At 35.3% G+C, this 18,759-nt stretch overlaps 1 protein-coding gene across 1 annotated transcript; it reads right to left on the bottom strand.

Annotated features, from left to right (window-relative positions):
* Positions 1 to 8,379: 8,379 nt before the first annotated feature.
* On the bottom strand, positions 8,380 to 18,006 carry LOC128860482 (tyrosine-protein phosphatase 69D). The gene is made up of 12 exons (XM_054098047.1): positions 17,683 to 18,006; positions 16,527 to 16,644; positions 14,041 to 15,911; positions 13,680 to 13,973; positions 12,688 to 12,931; positions 11,718 to 12,615; positions 11,500 to 11,652; positions 11,327 to 11,437; positions 9,657 to 9,836; positions 9,122 to 9,429; positions 8,920 to 9,055; positions 8,380 to 8,771 (listed from the first exon to the last, which is right to left on the bottom strand). Exons 1-12 carry the CDS (start codon positions 17,816 to 17,818, stop codon positions 8,685 to 8,687), a joined length of 4,536 nt encoding a protein of 1,511 aa, XP_053954022.1. The 5' UTR covers positions 17,819 to 18,006; the 3' UTR covers positions 8,380 to 8,684.
* Between the last annotated feature and the right edge of the window lie 753 nt (positions 18,007 to 18,759).

Genomic DNA, 18,759 nt, shown 5'->3' with positions numbered 1-18,759 from the left:
TAAAAGAATCTAAAGATTTAGGTGCGATTTTTAACAGTCAATTTTCATTTAATAGTCACATTAAATTCATCTTATCAAAATCATATTCTACCTAGGGCTTTGTACGTAACAACTCAAATTTTACACGCTTTTATATGCTGAAATTGATGTTTACTGTATTCGTTCGCTGTAGGTTGGAATACGCCGCGTTTATTTCGAAGTCATACAACTCATTTTTAATCGACTGGATCGAACGCGTGCAAAAAATGTATCTGAAATTCGTACTAAGATCAATACAATTTTCTGATCTTATCCCATGTTACACATCACGTTTGCTATTTCTTGAATCTCCTTGAAGTCTTTAGAAAGCTGAAGTTCGACTCTTGCCCTCTCGCTTGTTTTCAATGTTATGACAAAGATGGCATTGATTGCTCATTTCTGCTTCAAAGTATTAATTTTCCTACAGCTCCCAGAATTCTTCGGAACTCTCTTCCTTCCTATTTAAATAAGTTCAATACAATTTACTCTTGTAATGCTGCTTATGAACGTGCTCTTAGAGATTTTATTGTAATAGGATCTCCAATTCTTATTTCCTAGATTTTTCAGTTTCAAAGAAAGAATTTTCTGTACTATTGAATTCATCTTTTAGTTTAGTTAGATGTCAATTTGTAATTAGTAATTAATTAATTATAATTATATACATTTGTATTTCTATTATTCTTTAGTTTTAGTAGTCAGTTTGAAATCATGTTTTCTTGAAATAAATAAATAAAATAAATTAAATCTTGCCTTAAGTACAGGTGGTATTCGACAATTGCATCAGAAGTGCCGCCTAGCAGCAGGTCAAAACTGGTATACAATGTAGGCAGAATATAATGAAGTGTGAAGCTAATCGAATGGCGTCGTAACACAAAACTAAATTTCTTTACATGCCTGAAAGACCATTCGATTTTCTACAGGGAATCCACAAACACCAGCATACATATACATACAAATGTACATCTTTAGCACATCTTCTCACTTTGTCACATATCACTGCATAGTATTTAAAAAAAACCTTACGTGTAAAATTAGGAGCACAATAACTGTAATAAAACGTCATCTATGATAAAACTAGAGGCATTAATATTATTCATAGATAGGGCCCTTCTCTCTCTTTAACGTAACAAAGCTTGATTAGCATATACATATACATATGTAAGCACATGTGTGTGCATGGTGGAAAGAATAATGAGGTGGCGCCTATCGTGGTCCCGTTACTTTGCGCTCAGCGAATTTGACAACTAGTTACGTGATTTTAGCTCCAGTATGGCCAGATTACCATTTTCGTAACTTGATTTAGCATTTTTTTTTTGTTATTTTTATTATTTTGTGTCTCGGAGTTTTAGTTCTTTCTTTATGACATTTTTTTAGTTGTTCTAATTAAAATGTCATGTTTATAATTTTGTAAAATATACATTTTTTAATAATTATTTAAATAATTCACTCGGTTTTATTTAGCTTTACTTTTTTTAACATCTGGTGGCATTGCCCGCGAGTGCAGGTGTTGTTGGTGTTCTTCTGCTTTCGGCAGTCAAATCTCTCTCTCGCTACTGCAGTGTTGCCTAGCTTTGGATATAAAAACGCATTAAAATGCCCATTCAAAGAAAATAACCCAACACATTTTTATTGAATCACTTAAAGAACTTTGTATGCGTGACAAATTGTCTTTAAAATGTGCGTTTTCTTAAATAAATGTGTTATGCTTATGTATAATTTAATTTATGAGTTTTTTTGTTAAGCGAGACTCTTTTATTAGGGGACGACTTTTTTGCTATATTTGAAGTTATGTAACTAGATAAGGTACTCTTTTTGTTAAAATGTCAGGATGGTTTCTTTAGTATTTTCTGGTATTTTGTTGTTTATTTTTGCAATGAATATAACTCTTAATGTCCTATGTCTCACTAAGGATTGATGACCGGAAGAAACGATTACACCTCTATGGTTTTAATTCGCATTCAATAAATATTCAAAGGCTTTTTAAAATGTGTAAAAAGGTTTTCAATCTTAAGAAGAGTTGAGAGAGGTTTGTTTGTGATCACAAATATGTGCACGCATAAGTCTATTTGCATACATATGTTTATAATATTTAATTAAATTAAAGTTAAATGTTTTAAAATGTCTATAGGAATAGTAACTGAGCACCGATCCACGGACTGAGTACACTGCCGCCGCCATCCATCCAGTGGCATCATCCGTTCAAGGCACTTCTCCTGGCGCAACTCCATCAGCACTATTAAAATCCACATTCACACATTGTTCAATCTTATCAGTGGCTGCGCAACAATATTAGACACTATAAAATGTGTAGATCCACGACTTGGTTGAACAACTTAATATGATTTGCAAAATATTTAAGATTTTTCCCACCATTTTTTCAAAATACTAAATTTTATAAGAATCAACTAATTTTCATTAGCACTAAAATCTTCTCAGAGTGACCTTTTATAACATTCTTGCTTTAATAATACAGTTTTTTTTAACTTACAGTTTCGGTAGCTTTAAATTAAACGCAAAAAGAAACAAACACGAAACTTCAAAATTTTCGCATTTTCGGTATAAAAAAGCACTAAATTGATTGCGAAGAGCAAATGGTTGGCAATACTGCACAACTCAGCAAACGTGACGTCACGTACGCTCTGATGGGCGCAATCTTCTTGGTGTGTGTGCATGTGTACATATATTAGTATGTCAACGTTCTCTGAGATGCGTTAGAATAAGAGAATAAACAAAAATAAAAGTGAATGCAGTGTAGAACGAAGACGGACTAGCAGGTAACAGCTGATATTGTCAGTTGATTTTTTATTTTGTTGTTATTTTTTGCTTATTAAAATTAGCGTAAGCTGTGTGTATGGGGTATGTAGGCTAATTTGTTGTTTAATATACCATACATGTATGCCTTGATACCTGCGTGCCATATATGCATGTAAGTATGACATTGTTTGGATTGATGTTGGAAATGTGTGGCGTTGTTTTTAATTCAAAAATTGATCTGCTCAAGGTTGGGGCAATATTATGCTTTATAAACATACAACACAATGAATATTCCGAATGACAAATGGACGGCATTTAAATGTACAATACATAGATAAGCACACATGTATATGCAAAAACATGAAACACAAGGTATGGAGTTCTGACTTCCGTTATCAGAGTCTTGAGTGTAGTCATATGGGAATATTTTATAATATAAAAATATTTAATTCAGAGTTTAAGTAATACAATTTTGTGCGCACTTCATTATTTCATATACACCTACATCTCTTTTTACATGGAGAATTAGGTGAAAACAATATTAAAAAATTCTTTTTAGAATTCACTTAATTAATTTATTTCGAGCTTAAACATTTTAATTCATTATATAAGTTGTAAGAAATAAATTATTATACGGTAATAGCAAAATCTACCGAGTCTCGGAAATTTTTCCTGAGACTAATTTAAACGCTGCGTACATGCGTGGAAAAATCCCACTATATTTGCTCTATGAGATTCCAGAAAAACTCATAAAATATTGAAATTCGTGTTAAAACAAAACAATTCGTGTAAAAAGAAAATTAGATGTACACATAAATATAGTTTGTAAGTGTGTATTGAACTTTTTAACTGACTAATCTTGAAGGCGTAAACTGATTGAGCTGGCTTTTAATGTAATGAAAATGCTCCGTTAGAGACTCCATGTTTTTACTTTTTCTCGTTTCACATCTAACTAATATTTGTTTTACAACTACGAACTAACTTAAAACCAACCAACCTAAAACACATACTTAAGTAACAAAAAATAGTTCTGCGTGATCTTGTGTTGTTAGATAAACATCGAAAATATTGTAAATAAATATTATATTTGCTTTAAAAGAAAACAATAATTTGTTTGTTGTTTTGTTTTAATGTAGTTTAAATAATCAATATACTTAGTTTTTCCCTAATTACAGGACTAATTAGCTATTTTACGTACTTTTTTACTACCTTTAGGCAAGAAGGGGAAAACATTTTTCCCTCTTTCTCCATCTTTCTTAAATGCAGCCCTAAAATAAGGGAGTGCCAAAACGCCCTTGTCATTACTTACCTAAACTTCTATAATTGAATCATGCTTTTAACAGGTGTACAAGATATGCATGTGCCAATTATTTGGCAAAAAATTAGGCCATTTAGCTACTCATTTATTGGCACGCACAGTTTCCATGGATATTGACGTCATTGCTCGAGCCAAAGATTGTTTGAGATTCTCCAAATTTCTTTGAGATCTTCGACCGGCCATGTTCTCTAATTCTGACCACAAATTGTAGTCCAATGGATTCAGATCTGAACTTCCAGACGACCAATTTTATGCGGCTATGAATATCCTCCTGGTACACTTTTGCCCCGGACACTGGTACACTACCTTTAGGAGACACTCTCCAACAAACTATTACGGAGCCTGGATAGGTGGAGCCGTTGACCTCGTGCCACCGAAGAAGAAGAAGTTGCTTGCATCTGTCGAATCTCTGTAATTGTTTTGAAGCACGTTGTCAAAAGATGACCAGTTGAGCGACGGAAGGCTTTCATGTGGAGATCATCTCTAATTAGTCTTGACATGGATCAGATTGATGCATTCATTTCCCTGGACATGATTTTCTGCTTTCTAAGGGGACTTCCGCGAATGCTTTCTCGAACGACTTTTACGACTGCACGGGTTCGAATCACGCGAGGAAACTAAGTATAATTTATGAATAATGACAAAAGACCGCACAATTTTTGAAAAGGCGGTGAGAAGAAATGTTTAGCTTAGCCACAACCGTTCAGCCAAAAGAAATTTTTTAAATGTAAAAATAAAAATAAACACAATATATGTAACTTGAGTAGCCGAAACTTAATTTAAAAAACTATACAATACTAAAAAAAATGTTGCGAATTATCTTTGTAAAAATGTAAATAAAAGTTACCTTAGCTATAAGGGGGCGTCCATAAATTACGTGAGGTGTTTTTTTCAATTTTCTGTACCTCCCTCCCCCCCTGATGAGATGTCGTGAGATTTTATTCAACCCCCTCCCCATCCCCCAATCTCACGTGAGATTTTTCAAAATGTGGGTTTCTTATGTAAACGCGTTAGATTGTTATTGTAAAAAGAAAAAAAATGTGATTCGTGCTTTTATTTACGACTAGTTAAGACTAGTAATCAATATTGCTGAGAGTTATAAGTGTAATAAAAATTTAACAATACTCGTAGAAGACTTAAATCGTAACTACTGCGATTAAAAAAAGAATATCTACTCTAATTCAGTCCATGGAGAATCATGCGCGGTTTCAAGAGAGACTATTGGGACCAACATGCCCATATGATTTTCAGTAAAATCATCTGCTCCTTCAACTTCGTTCTGATCTATCCACTCTAAGCCGTTGACGCTTGCGCACAGTAACTCATTAGCTCGTCTTTCGACAATCCATGAGGGTCGCACTTTGCGGTACATACGCGCTTGCTTAGCTGGTGCAATGTGAGCTGCTCGCCTGTGCTCTGCAGCTCTTGTGATAGATGCGAAGTAAATACCGCATGTACTGCAGCATATTTTCTCTAAATCATCACGTATACTTGGGCAATAGAGATCATAAGGCGTGCTTATAAAGGCATTCAGCGGTTGAATCGGTAGGCGTATTAGAAATAGAGCAAATGACTTTCCGTCATGTTCTTTAAAGTCCGGAATTATCAAACGTCAATCAACCTAAGTGATGGGGTATGGAGGTGGCAGAAAACGGTCGTGAAGAATCATATGCAGATCACTCCTGCGTGGGCTGCAGCAGTTCTGATCATCGCATTTCACAACCTACAAAAAAATTAAAAACAATTTCCCTTTGTAACTCTTAATAAAAATTTGTTGACATTCGCGCTCGTTAAAAAAATAGAATAGGCACGCATAAAAATTTGATATGAATCAACTGCAATGTACCTGGAGTAAATATTGGCTCTCTCTAAACAAAGAAGGTTGGAACCTGTCCGTGTGTCGCTGCCACTCAGCTCGTACGCTCTTGTTCATCGAGTCGCACGCTCGGCTGATAGTGACGCGAAAACAAACGACGGGCTACACTGTACCGTAAATTCAGATTAAATTGAGCTATTTGGTATAAACCAAATATGGTGGCTTGACAGCAGTAATGTATAACGTCGAAGTATGAATGAAATTATTTTCTTTCGAACGAATTAGTGAATGATCTTAATCATACTACGATTACGATTAAGATTAAATCTTAAGCATGTACAATCTGGATAATAGACCAAAATAGTATAATTTTTTTTGTTTCAATCAGAGAAAAAATTGCGTAATATTTGCCGAGACCGCCCCCTCTCTCCAACGTAAGATTAGATGAGATTTGATTCGACCCCCTCCCCCCTTAAATATCTCACGTAATTTATGGACGCCCCCTAAGGTGTTCGAATGAGAGTGGCGTAGCGTACATAAATACTAAAGGATGATATGATGGAGAGAGACAAAAACTCACACGTACATGAACTTATCTCCCTTGTCCATTTGGCCTATATAATATAATATAACGGAAGGTTTTCAAATTCATGGCATACTTTTCTTACTGGGACGTTACCGGAACTAGACGGATCTTTATCCACCCAAGGAAAGGTGTTTGCTGTTAGAACTAGGACATAGTTATTTTCAAGGCATAAACGCAGTCACTGGTTTGTATTTACCTAACTATTACTATTACTTCTAGCCTTTTAATGTTTTATAACGATAGCGAACATTGAAGGTTTCCCAGATATTTACATATTGTTATATCTGGCAAATGATTTTTTTAAAGGAAGCCTTTTCTTGGTAGAAATACACTTGAGGAGCGACTGCTATTAGAAAAAAAGTTTGCTGCCTTTTGGTGTGTTTAATGCTTGGAGATTCGAACCTGCCTCTGAAGTCCCTAATCCCTTGAACAGAATTGTGGCGAGAACGGATTTCTTGCCGTCTGTTATTTTTACTGCGGCAAAATAATTAAATTTATTTCTATTTAAAGACTCAGGGTTGCTTTTCTGATCACTTGATAACAACTTGTTTGTTCACAAGCAACAGCAGGCAAATAGCAACCAAATAATATTTATTAGCCAATAAGTTACTTTTTTATTACAATGAGATTCAACGAGTTTCTGCATAAATATAGCAAACGAAAAGATTTCACTACAAATTACCCGTTTCCCCCTGCAATTCATTCAATTCACCAACGTAAACGTACGTTTCGTGTCAGCTGACAAGCTCAACTAATGAAAATCACCACCGTTCTGTTACGTCGGCGTCGTGGATCGTGTACGGGTGTAAATTAAACATTTTGAATATTCCGTAGAAACGTGCTAGCTGATTGTTCTCCCACCACACAGTGTTGCCAAATAGTCATTTTGAAATCGTTATTATCATAAAACAAAGTTAGACAAATTTAAATTTTTATCAAAATAATTTAAAAACGCTGTTTAATAATGTTAATTACGGATAAATAAACTGAACCAAAGCCAAATGTGGTTTATTATACAATGAAAAATTGTAACCGAAAACGCGGATGTGTGTAAAAGTATGTATGCAAAAATATAAATCGCAACATTGTGTCCAAATTGGGTCGATACAACCAAACACAAACCAATGTATTTTGTAAATATGTAACCAAATGAAAGCAGTTGTTGTAGCAGCATAAACATTCCCCATAATTACATACGGGGAATGCTGCTGGAGGGACAGTCCTTGGCCGGATATAAATCCGGGTCGTTTCGGTAACGTAGAACCGACTGTCGTGGAAACGGTTGTTGTTGTAGCAGCATAAACATTCCGAAACGAAATCAGTTGTTTTCTACCGGCTCAAGTTTTGCCTAATTTTGTGTATCTTACGGGTAACAGACAGGGACTACGGTAACATATATAACTAGCGCGAACGCTCGTTTTGGGTGTTTGGCTGAGCTCCCCCTCCTATTTGTGGTGTGCGTCTTGATGTTATTCCACAAATGGAGGGACCTACAGTTTCAAGCTGACTCCGAACTGCAGATATTTTTTATGAGTTTTTTCCATAGCAGAAATACACTTAGAAAAAACTTTTTCTTCATTTTCGTGTTTCACCGAAATTCGAACCTACGTTCTCTCTGAATTCCGAATTGTAGTTACGCACCAATCCTTTCGGCTAGGGCGGCCGCCCATAAGTCAGATAAATCTCGAGTTACTTCGGCACGTAGAACCAAATGTTGTGGGCTCAACTCTTCACATACCGCAAGCCAAACTGTTATGAGACCCATACAACAAAAGTGGGCCAACCATTTAGGCAGAATGTTCTACAGTAAAATTTAAAACAAAAGACGCATACATACAAACTTTCCAATTCCATTTAAATATAAAACTTTAGAAGTTCTAGGACGACTTGGTTTTATCTAAAATATTTTATATTTACGGGCTGTCCTTTGGTAGTCTGCTAAATAAACTTAGGTAGAAAAAACTTATACATAAGTCACTTTTTAAACATTAATAGAGTTACTCTTTTTGTTGTGGTTGGGTTCGTGAAGTTTTACACAATAAATGAATATGATTATTACGCATTACAAATACTTTTTGTGCTTAAATATATATAATATATATTTATATTTTACTTTAAATGTTTATGCTAATCAGTATGTGTAAGTGTGTGATGTAAACTTATAAAATATTCACTTTTTATATCTTAATTTATTAACACTCAGAAGACGCAGTTTCTGTCGACAGTTTGTGCAAGTCAGCGTAGTTGGCTATGGCGCGATGTAGGAACTCGTATTGTGCCTGCAAATAGTTAATTGATAAATGTACATAAATTATAATTTCACTTGACAAAGGTGTGCGTGTGCATGTATATTAATATTATATATTAGTTTTGCAAGTAAGTTTTCATTTATTAATGTAAACATTAACGGGAGAGAATAATACTCACAAATGAATTTAATAGCCTTGGCCGCTGAGATCGTATTTTTCTGGCCGTTGAACAAATATCAATGCCTTTTTCGGTTCTCAACTGTTGCACTAATATGCACATAGTCACAAATATTGAACTCCTATCGGTGCCCAAACTGAAAATATTACATTGCAATTTATTTTAAAATTTAATAATGGTTTTAGCTATGCGCATCAATTACCTGCAGTGTACAGTCAGGGGCGACTTACAACCAATACTTGTATCCCTGTTATGATGATTTAACGCCTGGTCTACAAGCTCAATAATACCACGGCAAACTTCTGGTACCTCACCATCGACTGTCGGCCATCCGTTATATTGAAATTGTGTGACTTTTATTGTATCATCAATTTTACAATTCGTTACGTTAAATTCACGACGCGTGTAATATGGACAGCTTTCGCTTTGCATATACTTTACAAGTATATGATCGTATTGAATTTCATCATCTGCCCAATAGCGTGGACATTTTCGGGGACCATCGCCAATCTAAAAATAAAATCCAAAATTATAACATATAGATAGATGGATATGAAAGTATGCTCTTCGACCATAGGGTATAATGTGCCGTCCATTTCGCACAATACTTCATCGAGACCCAGATCCTTTAAGAAATGGCATTGACTGAATTGAACGTATGTGCATTTTTTCGGTCATACCCGGACGTCATTGTAACATATAGTATAACAAATACACTAGCCTATGAGTTTGCATACCTCGGAAATCATCACGAGCGTGGTTATACTTTGTTCCGATATCATGCGCCAAAAATCTCCAATTGTATTTTCCAGGGGATCTTGTGTGATTATAAATGCTTCTGAATTGTCATAACCCTCAATAAACGAGGCATTTATATAGGTGGAGTTCTCTTTCATTGGTATGGGTGTTAATATAACCTAAAATAAGTGAATATTGGTATAATTATATAGTGTGATTGAATTTGTTTCTCTAGATTTTCAATAGTTGGTATATTTTGCCCATACTGGCTTTTTGTTAAAGTTTAAAAGTTAAGATGCATATATGGCATATTTTTGTTGTTGCTGTTGTAGCAGCATTACTAAATTTTTATTAAATCAGTGGGTTGAATGTAAAATAAACATAATAAATATTCCAACTTTTTCGTTTAACCAATAAAATAAACGTTTTTAATGAAGTTTCGTTAAATTTTAATTATTTTCTTTTTTTTTTAATAGCCCACCACCTGATAAGACAGTCTAATGCGGGCCACCGCTGGTATGCGCCGGCGTGAACGTGTAAAACGAATATTGCCTATTGCAATAGCGTTAGGTGGTGAGCGCAGTTTTATATCCTAACCCACCTCATTAAAATATTTTTGGAAGAATGTCAAATAATATTTTGGACCCGTCACCCTTCACTGTGACTTTAGTGACTACTGGCAAACTGAAAAGTTTTGTGAGATACTCGATCTCGCGGAATGTCAAACTGTTTCAGCTATGGTGTTAATAGTGAACGGACAGATTGATGATGACAAGTGCCTTTAATGTGACTCCCTGAACTGCTGTGTATTGCAAAAGTTTATCGAATTTTTTGTTTGTATTTCGATCATTGAATAAAAGTAATTCACCGACTTCGCCACATAATTGATAACAAAATTAAACATATTCCATAGAAAAAGTAACTAGTTATTTTTTAAGAGCTTGAGAACTTAATTAATACAAAACAGAAATATTGGTGTCATGATTTTTTTTTTGTTTTATTATAATCTGTTAGATAATTTCATGGCATTTATTTTTTTAATATTATATCCGACACATGTCCGCCGCGGCTTCCAGTTACATGGTACATTCGACCAGTCAAATTTTTGACAAAATCTGGCAATATGGTATCAATGGTGGCTTGAATATTGCAATAAATCGATTGCTATTCAATCCACGCTGTGTGCCAATTTGCACCGTCTTGTTGGAACCAAATGATCGACGACATTAACTGAATATTTTTTGAAAACAAAATAATAGCTGTAACGGCAGCTCCTTCCTCATTTCGAAGGAAATAAGGACCGATTCGCAAACAGATTCATTTATTTCAAAGTGAGTTTCCACAATTTGAAAGAGTTGTTCTAGCGTTTAGCGTTTCATGATGACTTGACAAACCGTAATGAACAGATTTGTCAAGACAGTTTGCCACTCTCATCTGTTAAACTACAGTTATCGATACAGATAGTTCTCATGCAGCTAAAAAAACATCCGATACCATTTTTGGGCAATGAATAAGAAGTGGCTTACATGAGTTTATTTAAGCCACTACTTTAAGCAATGAAAAATCAGGGAAACCGCATGACTAATTTTAACAGTGTATAGTTGCTTTTTCAACGTAAGTTGGAAAATAAATGTGTAAAAATGCTTAGATATGTGTGCGGATCACTTACTCGATTGCGATCGTAAGGTATGACCGCCTCGTTACGATTTTTCGACATATTCTCCTCATTGCTTCCGACAGCCGAAGACTTTGCTGTTTCATCAGTTATAGCAAGAAGTTTCTAAAATAAAAAATGTGTCATTAATTACTTAGCAAAGTATTATTTTGCTTAATCTCGTTTACCTCAAATTCTATTTCTAATTTGCTCTTATCCTTGCCATCACTCAACTTTTGCTTAAGGCTATCAATTTTACTGGATAGCAAAACAGCTGAAAGCTCCGTATTGCCAAATTGTGCAATGTCAAGCAAAGAACGGTACAGAAAAATGTATTGTTTCTGAAAATTAAAAATATGCCAATTTAGTAAGTATAAGAATTTGAACTATTTAAAAAACGCCCTACCAATGATTGTACAAGGAAATTTCGTTGATGCCGCAAATCGCATACTGTGTTGAATATCGATACTTGATCTTCCTCTTCAAGCTGTTGTATAAGCGAATCCAATGCCACAAGCGTTCCCGTGCGACCAACACCTGCGCTGCAATGCACTAAAATGGGACCTCGCTGTAATGAGTATACGGCGTTGATTTGCCGCACAAATTTTATAATGCCATGTGGATGTTCGGGTGCCATGAAATCTTTCCAAACCAAATAATGATACTGCGTAATTTGGCGACGTTCCTCATCTTCCTCATTACTAGCCGAATTACGTCTGGTAACATCCAAATTGCGCACTAAGTAATCGCCTAACTTCTTTTCTGCCACAAATTTCACTGTTATTTCTCCAAATTGTTTCGCATCCGATATCTTTTCAGGCCAATATTTTGCACATTTCGATTTATTGTATTCTTCTAAATTCGTTAACATCACTATGATTTCCAAGTGCTGTTCCCAAATCATACGCCAGAAATCATTTACGGTACTCTCCATAGGTCCTTGAGCACAAATGAACTTCTTTCGCTCCTTGTAACCAATAACAAAATTAGCATTTATATAATCTGAGCCCTGAATCCCATTCAACTGCGATAATTTAACGCGTGTCTGATCGTAGGCCTTAATATCTGGATAGCGATTTTTCGAAGCATTTTCCTTCATATCGGAATTCTTAGTTGTACGATCGCTAAATCGATTTGGCAACATTTCGTATTCCCGCAAAAACCCATAATCTGTGTCCTTGTGGCGATTTCTATAGGCCGTACATAAATCGGCTTTGTGAATTGGGCCGATGTCTGATGATTTACCGTTGCCAGAGCCAATAAAGTGTCTATGGTTTGGCGTTCGGCCACGAAAGAGCGCACGACTAAAGAAGGGGCGAGCAAATAAATACAGATTTTAAATTACTATTTAACAAAATGAATATTGTTGCACATACCTTAGGGAATCCCTTAAACTAATCTCTTCGCCAGGGACTGAGTTCTTTGTATTGTAGTGATGCAAGAAACATGTGGCCACAATGAGCACCAAAACTATGCCAATGAGAATTGCCAGCGCTTGTATGACAATATTAAGCACCACGGATAAATCCTGATCCGCTTGAAAGTTTTCGGGCACAGTACCAGGTGTGATAATTTCAAAGTAGTTACTATATGCAGTAAGCACAACGTCACCATCGCGTACTAGAAGGAGAATGTAAACTTTTATTTTAAGCTGTGTTTTGTCAATATTAAATACGATAAATTTCACTTTTTTAAGGTAAAGAAATTCTAGCTTTGAGCCGTTCTAAAGACAGGCAAGTTAACGTAACCTGAACGAACCCAATTTATATACGACTAAGGGGTGATGTCATATCCCAGCAGTATATGCTAAAATGGGCTACATGTGAAATCTTTAATTCGGTTTCCAATCCAGAATTTATTGTTTAAGTAGTAAATTTTTAACTGATAAGGTTAAAAAAAGAATAGCGTAAAACAACAGCCTCATGATCGCCCTTCTCCACGACAGTCGGGTAGTTTTTAATGATATTACAACAACAAAAACCACATTATATGACCGTCTAGTGTGAAGACGGTATGACACGGCTTCGTATATGCACAGTAGTTCAAAAGCAACTCTGAACTCTTTCGCGACGGCGCACTTGTACCATACTTCGCAGTTTTCGCGACGTTAGCCTCTGTGGCTGCCATGTACACGGCAGCTGTCGCGAAAGCGTAAAACGTTTTTTTAACTGGACTTTTATTAGCTTTTGATTTAGAGCTCAAGCGCTATTTGATTAGTCATGGACGCATTTACCAGTGTGTTGATGAGAACCTCGCTTTAAACAAGTTTTTATGGCTTAATTGCCGTGCATATTAGTCATACCTGACTATTTTGCCTATAACGTCTTTTAAAAATGTCTACTGTTTTTACTATTCAACAAGCACTTACCTATAACCTCCAAAAATCCAGTATAATTACTATTCATATCGATCTCGCCATCTACTATGTCATCTGACGATAACTGGTAGCTGGGTATTGCATTTGAATTGGATTCGTTTTCACTGAGCATTAGGTTATCGAAACTTATATCACTGTTGATACCAGCAATGACTTTGGGATTGCGTCTACGCCTTCTTCGTCGCTTTTTATCCAAAATTTTGGAGGCTGCCTCGGTGAGATTGCTGGCCTTGAGTTGCTCGCGCTGTGACAATTCTGGTGGAGTTTTTATTACAGCTGAAGTAACTAGAACCATTTGTAAGAACTTAATTTTTTAACTCGAATTCATATACGAATATTTTATAGTACATACCATCCGTATTCTCTGCTTGTGACATTTCGACTTTCGAGACTGGTTCACGAGATTGAATACGCAAAAACGGCCGCCCTCTTAGGCAATGGCGGCAAGCTTTATCTGCATCAGTAGCACTAATGTCTTGATGTTCAAAGAATCGTTTGCCATCGCCCAAAAATATTTCTGATCTAAAATAAGCATCGGAAAACATTTCTGCTAAATATGCTCCACCTTCAGTATTATTCGGCGCATGCACCTCTTGGTAAGTGGATATGTTTAGCTTTTCGGGCGATACCAACTCATTCTTATTATTGCCCATTCGCACTAAATACAGGCGATAACAACAGATTGGACCATTGCGTTCACTAATACGAGGCACGAAAAGTTTAAATACACATTTTTCATCGGGTGCCTTCACTTTTGTCCACATGATACGACTGATTGTATCTGGAATGGAAATGGGCATCGTACATTGGGCAGTGGCAGGTACGCCGATTTTTCGATGCCGTGTAATAGCCGACACCGTTACTGTATAATTTGTATTCGGATTCACACCGTTGTAAATTGTGCTGTGATGTGGATCGTCGACACGTCGTATTTTCGGCCCCCATGTTTCGTTGCGCAGTTTTCCATCAAGCTTATAGGTGACGGAACCATCTAATTGTATATGGTATGAAACTACTTTTCCATTTGGCACTTTGGGCATATGCCACCTAACGGCAACTGAATGGCGCGTATTGTTTTTGTGATCGCAAGATATGTAAAGGTCGGTGGGTTCACTAGCAACACCATCCATTGTTGTACCATTCACCACTTCCGACCAGGGCCCACATTGCTTAGTAAGGTCACTGCAGGCTCTTACTTTAAACTCATATTCAGTAGCAGTTTTGAGATTGTCGAACATGTATGGCAAATTTCGAGAGTTCTGCTGGTAGACTGTCTCCTCAACAATACGCGGCGTTTCGCCAGCTTCTGCAACAACCAGCTCATAGTATTGAATGTATGGAAGCATTTCAAGAGGCGGTGGATCCCAACCAATTGTAATAGTGGAAGGCGTACTACCTGTGGTGCCTACTTTTGGAATAAAAATCGGATCCTTTTCCAGTGTGCGTATTGGTAGTGGATACTGGTATGGTGCACCACTGCCAATACTATTCTTCGCACTGATACGCAGTGTATAGCTGGTGTTTGGCTGAAATTTCTCCAACACATAAGACGTATTACGCCCACCTATAATATGGTTATAGTATTTCAAAGTGCTGGATCCCTCCTCCTTATACTGTATAAAATATTTCTGCACTGGATCATTGCCATCGTTGACAGTCCAATTTAAATATATCTTATCTGCCCCCACTGCCTTGACATAGTCTATGCTCACTTGTGGCACATCCATAACTAGCACTGCCATATCCTTTTTCGATACAATCGCACCAAGTATATCGTACACCACACAACTATATGTGCCGTTTTCTTTCTTGTAAACTTCAGTCAAACTGAGTGTATGATTAACACATGTGACATTCACCAAACTGAGATTCGAGGCTTTATCCAAAAAGTCAACGGCTGAATTTTCATCCTTTAACCATTTTAATTGTTTATAAAATGTTTCGTTGTGTGGAAACACTTCTAGCAGGCAGTAGAGTTCCACAGCATGACCTATTCTTTGCTTCACCTTCTCCTCACTGCTCGCAACGATATGCGGCGACTGCAGCACTTGCACGGTAAAGCTGGCCACGCTGTCATTTCGTGTGGGTTCGCAAGAATAAATTCCCGCATCAGCAAATTGTGCATCAGTCACGAATAATGAACTTTCGTAATTGCGTTTCGTTTCCGCTTCGATTTCATTGATATTTTCAATGGTAGATGGCTTGGTGAACGTTGTGATCATCCTAGAAAAAAAAAGATCAGAGTTGGATAGAAAAACAAAAAGTAAAGTTTAAAAAATTAAGAAAAGATCTTCGAATGCGTATTTCACAGTAATTAATTAATTAACGCTTTACCGCTCACTCAATTAACATTTGGCTGATCTAAGTTTCCGATGAATTCTTGGTAATTGGATAAATATGCATTTGTGTGTATATGCATACACATATATGCATCTACATATATGGAAATTTCGAATAAGCATATTGAATTCACAAGTTTATAAATTTTGGAAATATTAAATTACAATATGCGGATAAGAAGTACATATATATTCAGATTGTGCCCATTCATAACTTCCTCCTAAAGAAAATGTAGTTGTTGTTACTTTATGTGTGCATACTTCTTACCACAAGACTTTATTTATAAACAATAATGATATTGCATAATTGTAGGTATGTATATCACGTACATGTGCGCATACATATACAAAATTACTTTTGCATGTCACTTTTCAATTTTGACAGCCGTTCAAAATTCAATACAAGAAGCGGAAAATTATTTACAAGTGAAATGTTCATTCGATTTTTCAAATACTCAATTGAAAATATTTTTATTTTTTAAATCATTGGCATTATTACCTTGTGTTTTTATTCGCAATAACTTCTTCGTTGTGCTTCCATGTAACATTGCTTACAAACTGCTGAGTTGTATTACAGGTGATTGTAAAATTATGGCCAATCTCAACGGCTATCAGTTCTAAAAGATAAAAATTAATGCAGCTAATAAAAGATCATAACAAAAGTTATATAGTTTTATATTTTCTGTATAAAGAAAACAACAGGATTTCTTAAAAAAAAAAACGAGTAAAATTGTCTTGATAGTTTTATGGGCTATCAATATTACTAGTTTGCGCCTAAGGCATTTACAGGTTCCGAACAAAGGTGGTAGTAATCTAGTAATTCTAATGATGCGAGAAACTCTATTTTGCACTATTCGGGTAGAAGTGCCCCCCTATAAGCATGTTAACTATAAAAATCATATCACATAAATACATAACAACCATTTGTTTAAATTTTTACTTTAATGTATGAAAGGATATCTTTAATTACTTTTTACATTACCTGCTGAAATTTGAAAAAAAAAACCATTTCATGTCAGCAGTACTTTGAAATGAGGTCTCGTCTATTCAGCTGACAGTGGTCACTTAAGGCATTAATTTACGTTTACAAAAACGGGAAATAAACCACTTTGAAAGGAAAAGCTCCTGCCCGAGTTTAGAATTAACTACAGAAAATATTAATCGCATACATTAATAAGTAACATGTGCAGACACTGCTTTATATTCTGCTATTTAAACCAATTAAATCTTTAAATTTTAAGACGTTTAAGAACTTGTGATTTCTAAAGAAAGAGTTGTATACATATATGTATAATATGTCTCTTATGTACATATGTAGTTATTTCCCGGCTGTTCCCGTTTCTCACATCCCTCAAAATTTCTTACTGATTGGGCGTCGTCAGCGTACACTCATACCAGCATTTACTTTCACATCCGTTTGATTTATCTACGGTACAAATTAAAAAGCTGGAATTTACGTTTTTTTACGAAAACTACTAATTCAGATCTTAATACAATCTTTTTTTCTTCATATCTCCAACAAACAAAAATACAGCAGCACTTAATATATATACACACACCCACTTGTGTATACTCCACCCCGTTTACTGCGCTTTGGAAAATTTATGTGCACATCATTTGTTTTACATTTCTGATTCATGCTAAAGCATTCATACCTTGAGATTGTATTCCTTTTAATTGATCATTAATAAGTAAAAACATGCAAATGAGTATTTTTAAAGTAGAAAACAAAAACATCCGCCTCCGGCACAAAGTGTATCGAAAAATTATTTTCGAAGTTGTTTGGTTCATTTTTTTGTGTTTGTTGATGTATCCTAAGGTCAGTCGTCACACTTATTTAATAAAACCTTAATTCTATTTTTTTATGACAAGCACTATACAAAAATATTTTAAGTGCAACATCACAACTGTAAAATATTCGATATATACCGGACCCACAAACAAATTTATACTTCCCAATACACAAGGCAGGGTTTTACGCCTTATTCACTAAAATTCCACTTTGTTGCCTTTACAATGAAATGTTTTGGAAATATGAAACACAGAGAACTCTAAAACCAGAAAACCGAAAATAGAATTACACCAAAGCACATAAAACAGGTAGTATTGGTAGAGGAACTGGTGGATATTCTTTTTACTACTTATTTAGTCTCTAAATTGTGAAATTTTCCTTAAATTACTCTAAACTGTCAAACTTCTTTTATAGATTTTGATATTTTAAGGGCAAAAAAAAAAAACAAACAAACTACACTGCTCTTGTATATGCTCTATTGATACTATCTGTTTAATGTGTCTTAAATTACACGGATTTCAGGTTGGCATTCCATTACTGTCAGGAAAATTTTGCTTATAGTATCTAACTGCGTGGACGTGATTTAAAAATTATTATCCACAAATGTAGTCAATTTATCAGTATTTTGCTTTATAATTTATTTTAAAAATTATCGTTAAGAATTAATAGGTATCTTACGTTAAAAATGCTAATTTTTTGCATAAATTTCAAAAAGTGCTCTTTTCAATGCTTATAGTCAATAAACGACTTAATTCGGAACTACATCAGGAATTAGGCGCACCTAACGTGGATTGACAACTAGTCTTAAACTTAGAAACTTTTAAGGATACGAACAAGAAAGACTGAAAACAATCATTGCAGCGTTAAAATAGTTGAACAATATGATGAGCGTAAAAGGAGTAAATATTTTATAACATGCATTTATTTCAATTTCAAATGA

This window comes from Anastrepha ludens, chromosome 4, assembly GCF_028408465.1.
Source record: "Anastrepha ludens isolate Willacy chromosome 4, idAnaLude1.1, whole genome shotgun sequence".
Classification (NCBI taxonomy): domain Eukaryota; kingdom Metazoa; phylum Arthropoda; class Insecta; order Diptera; family Tephritidae; genus Anastrepha; species Anastrepha ludens.
Note: the sequence above shows the minus strand (reverse complement) of the source record. Positions and strands in the feature narration are given on the sequence as shown.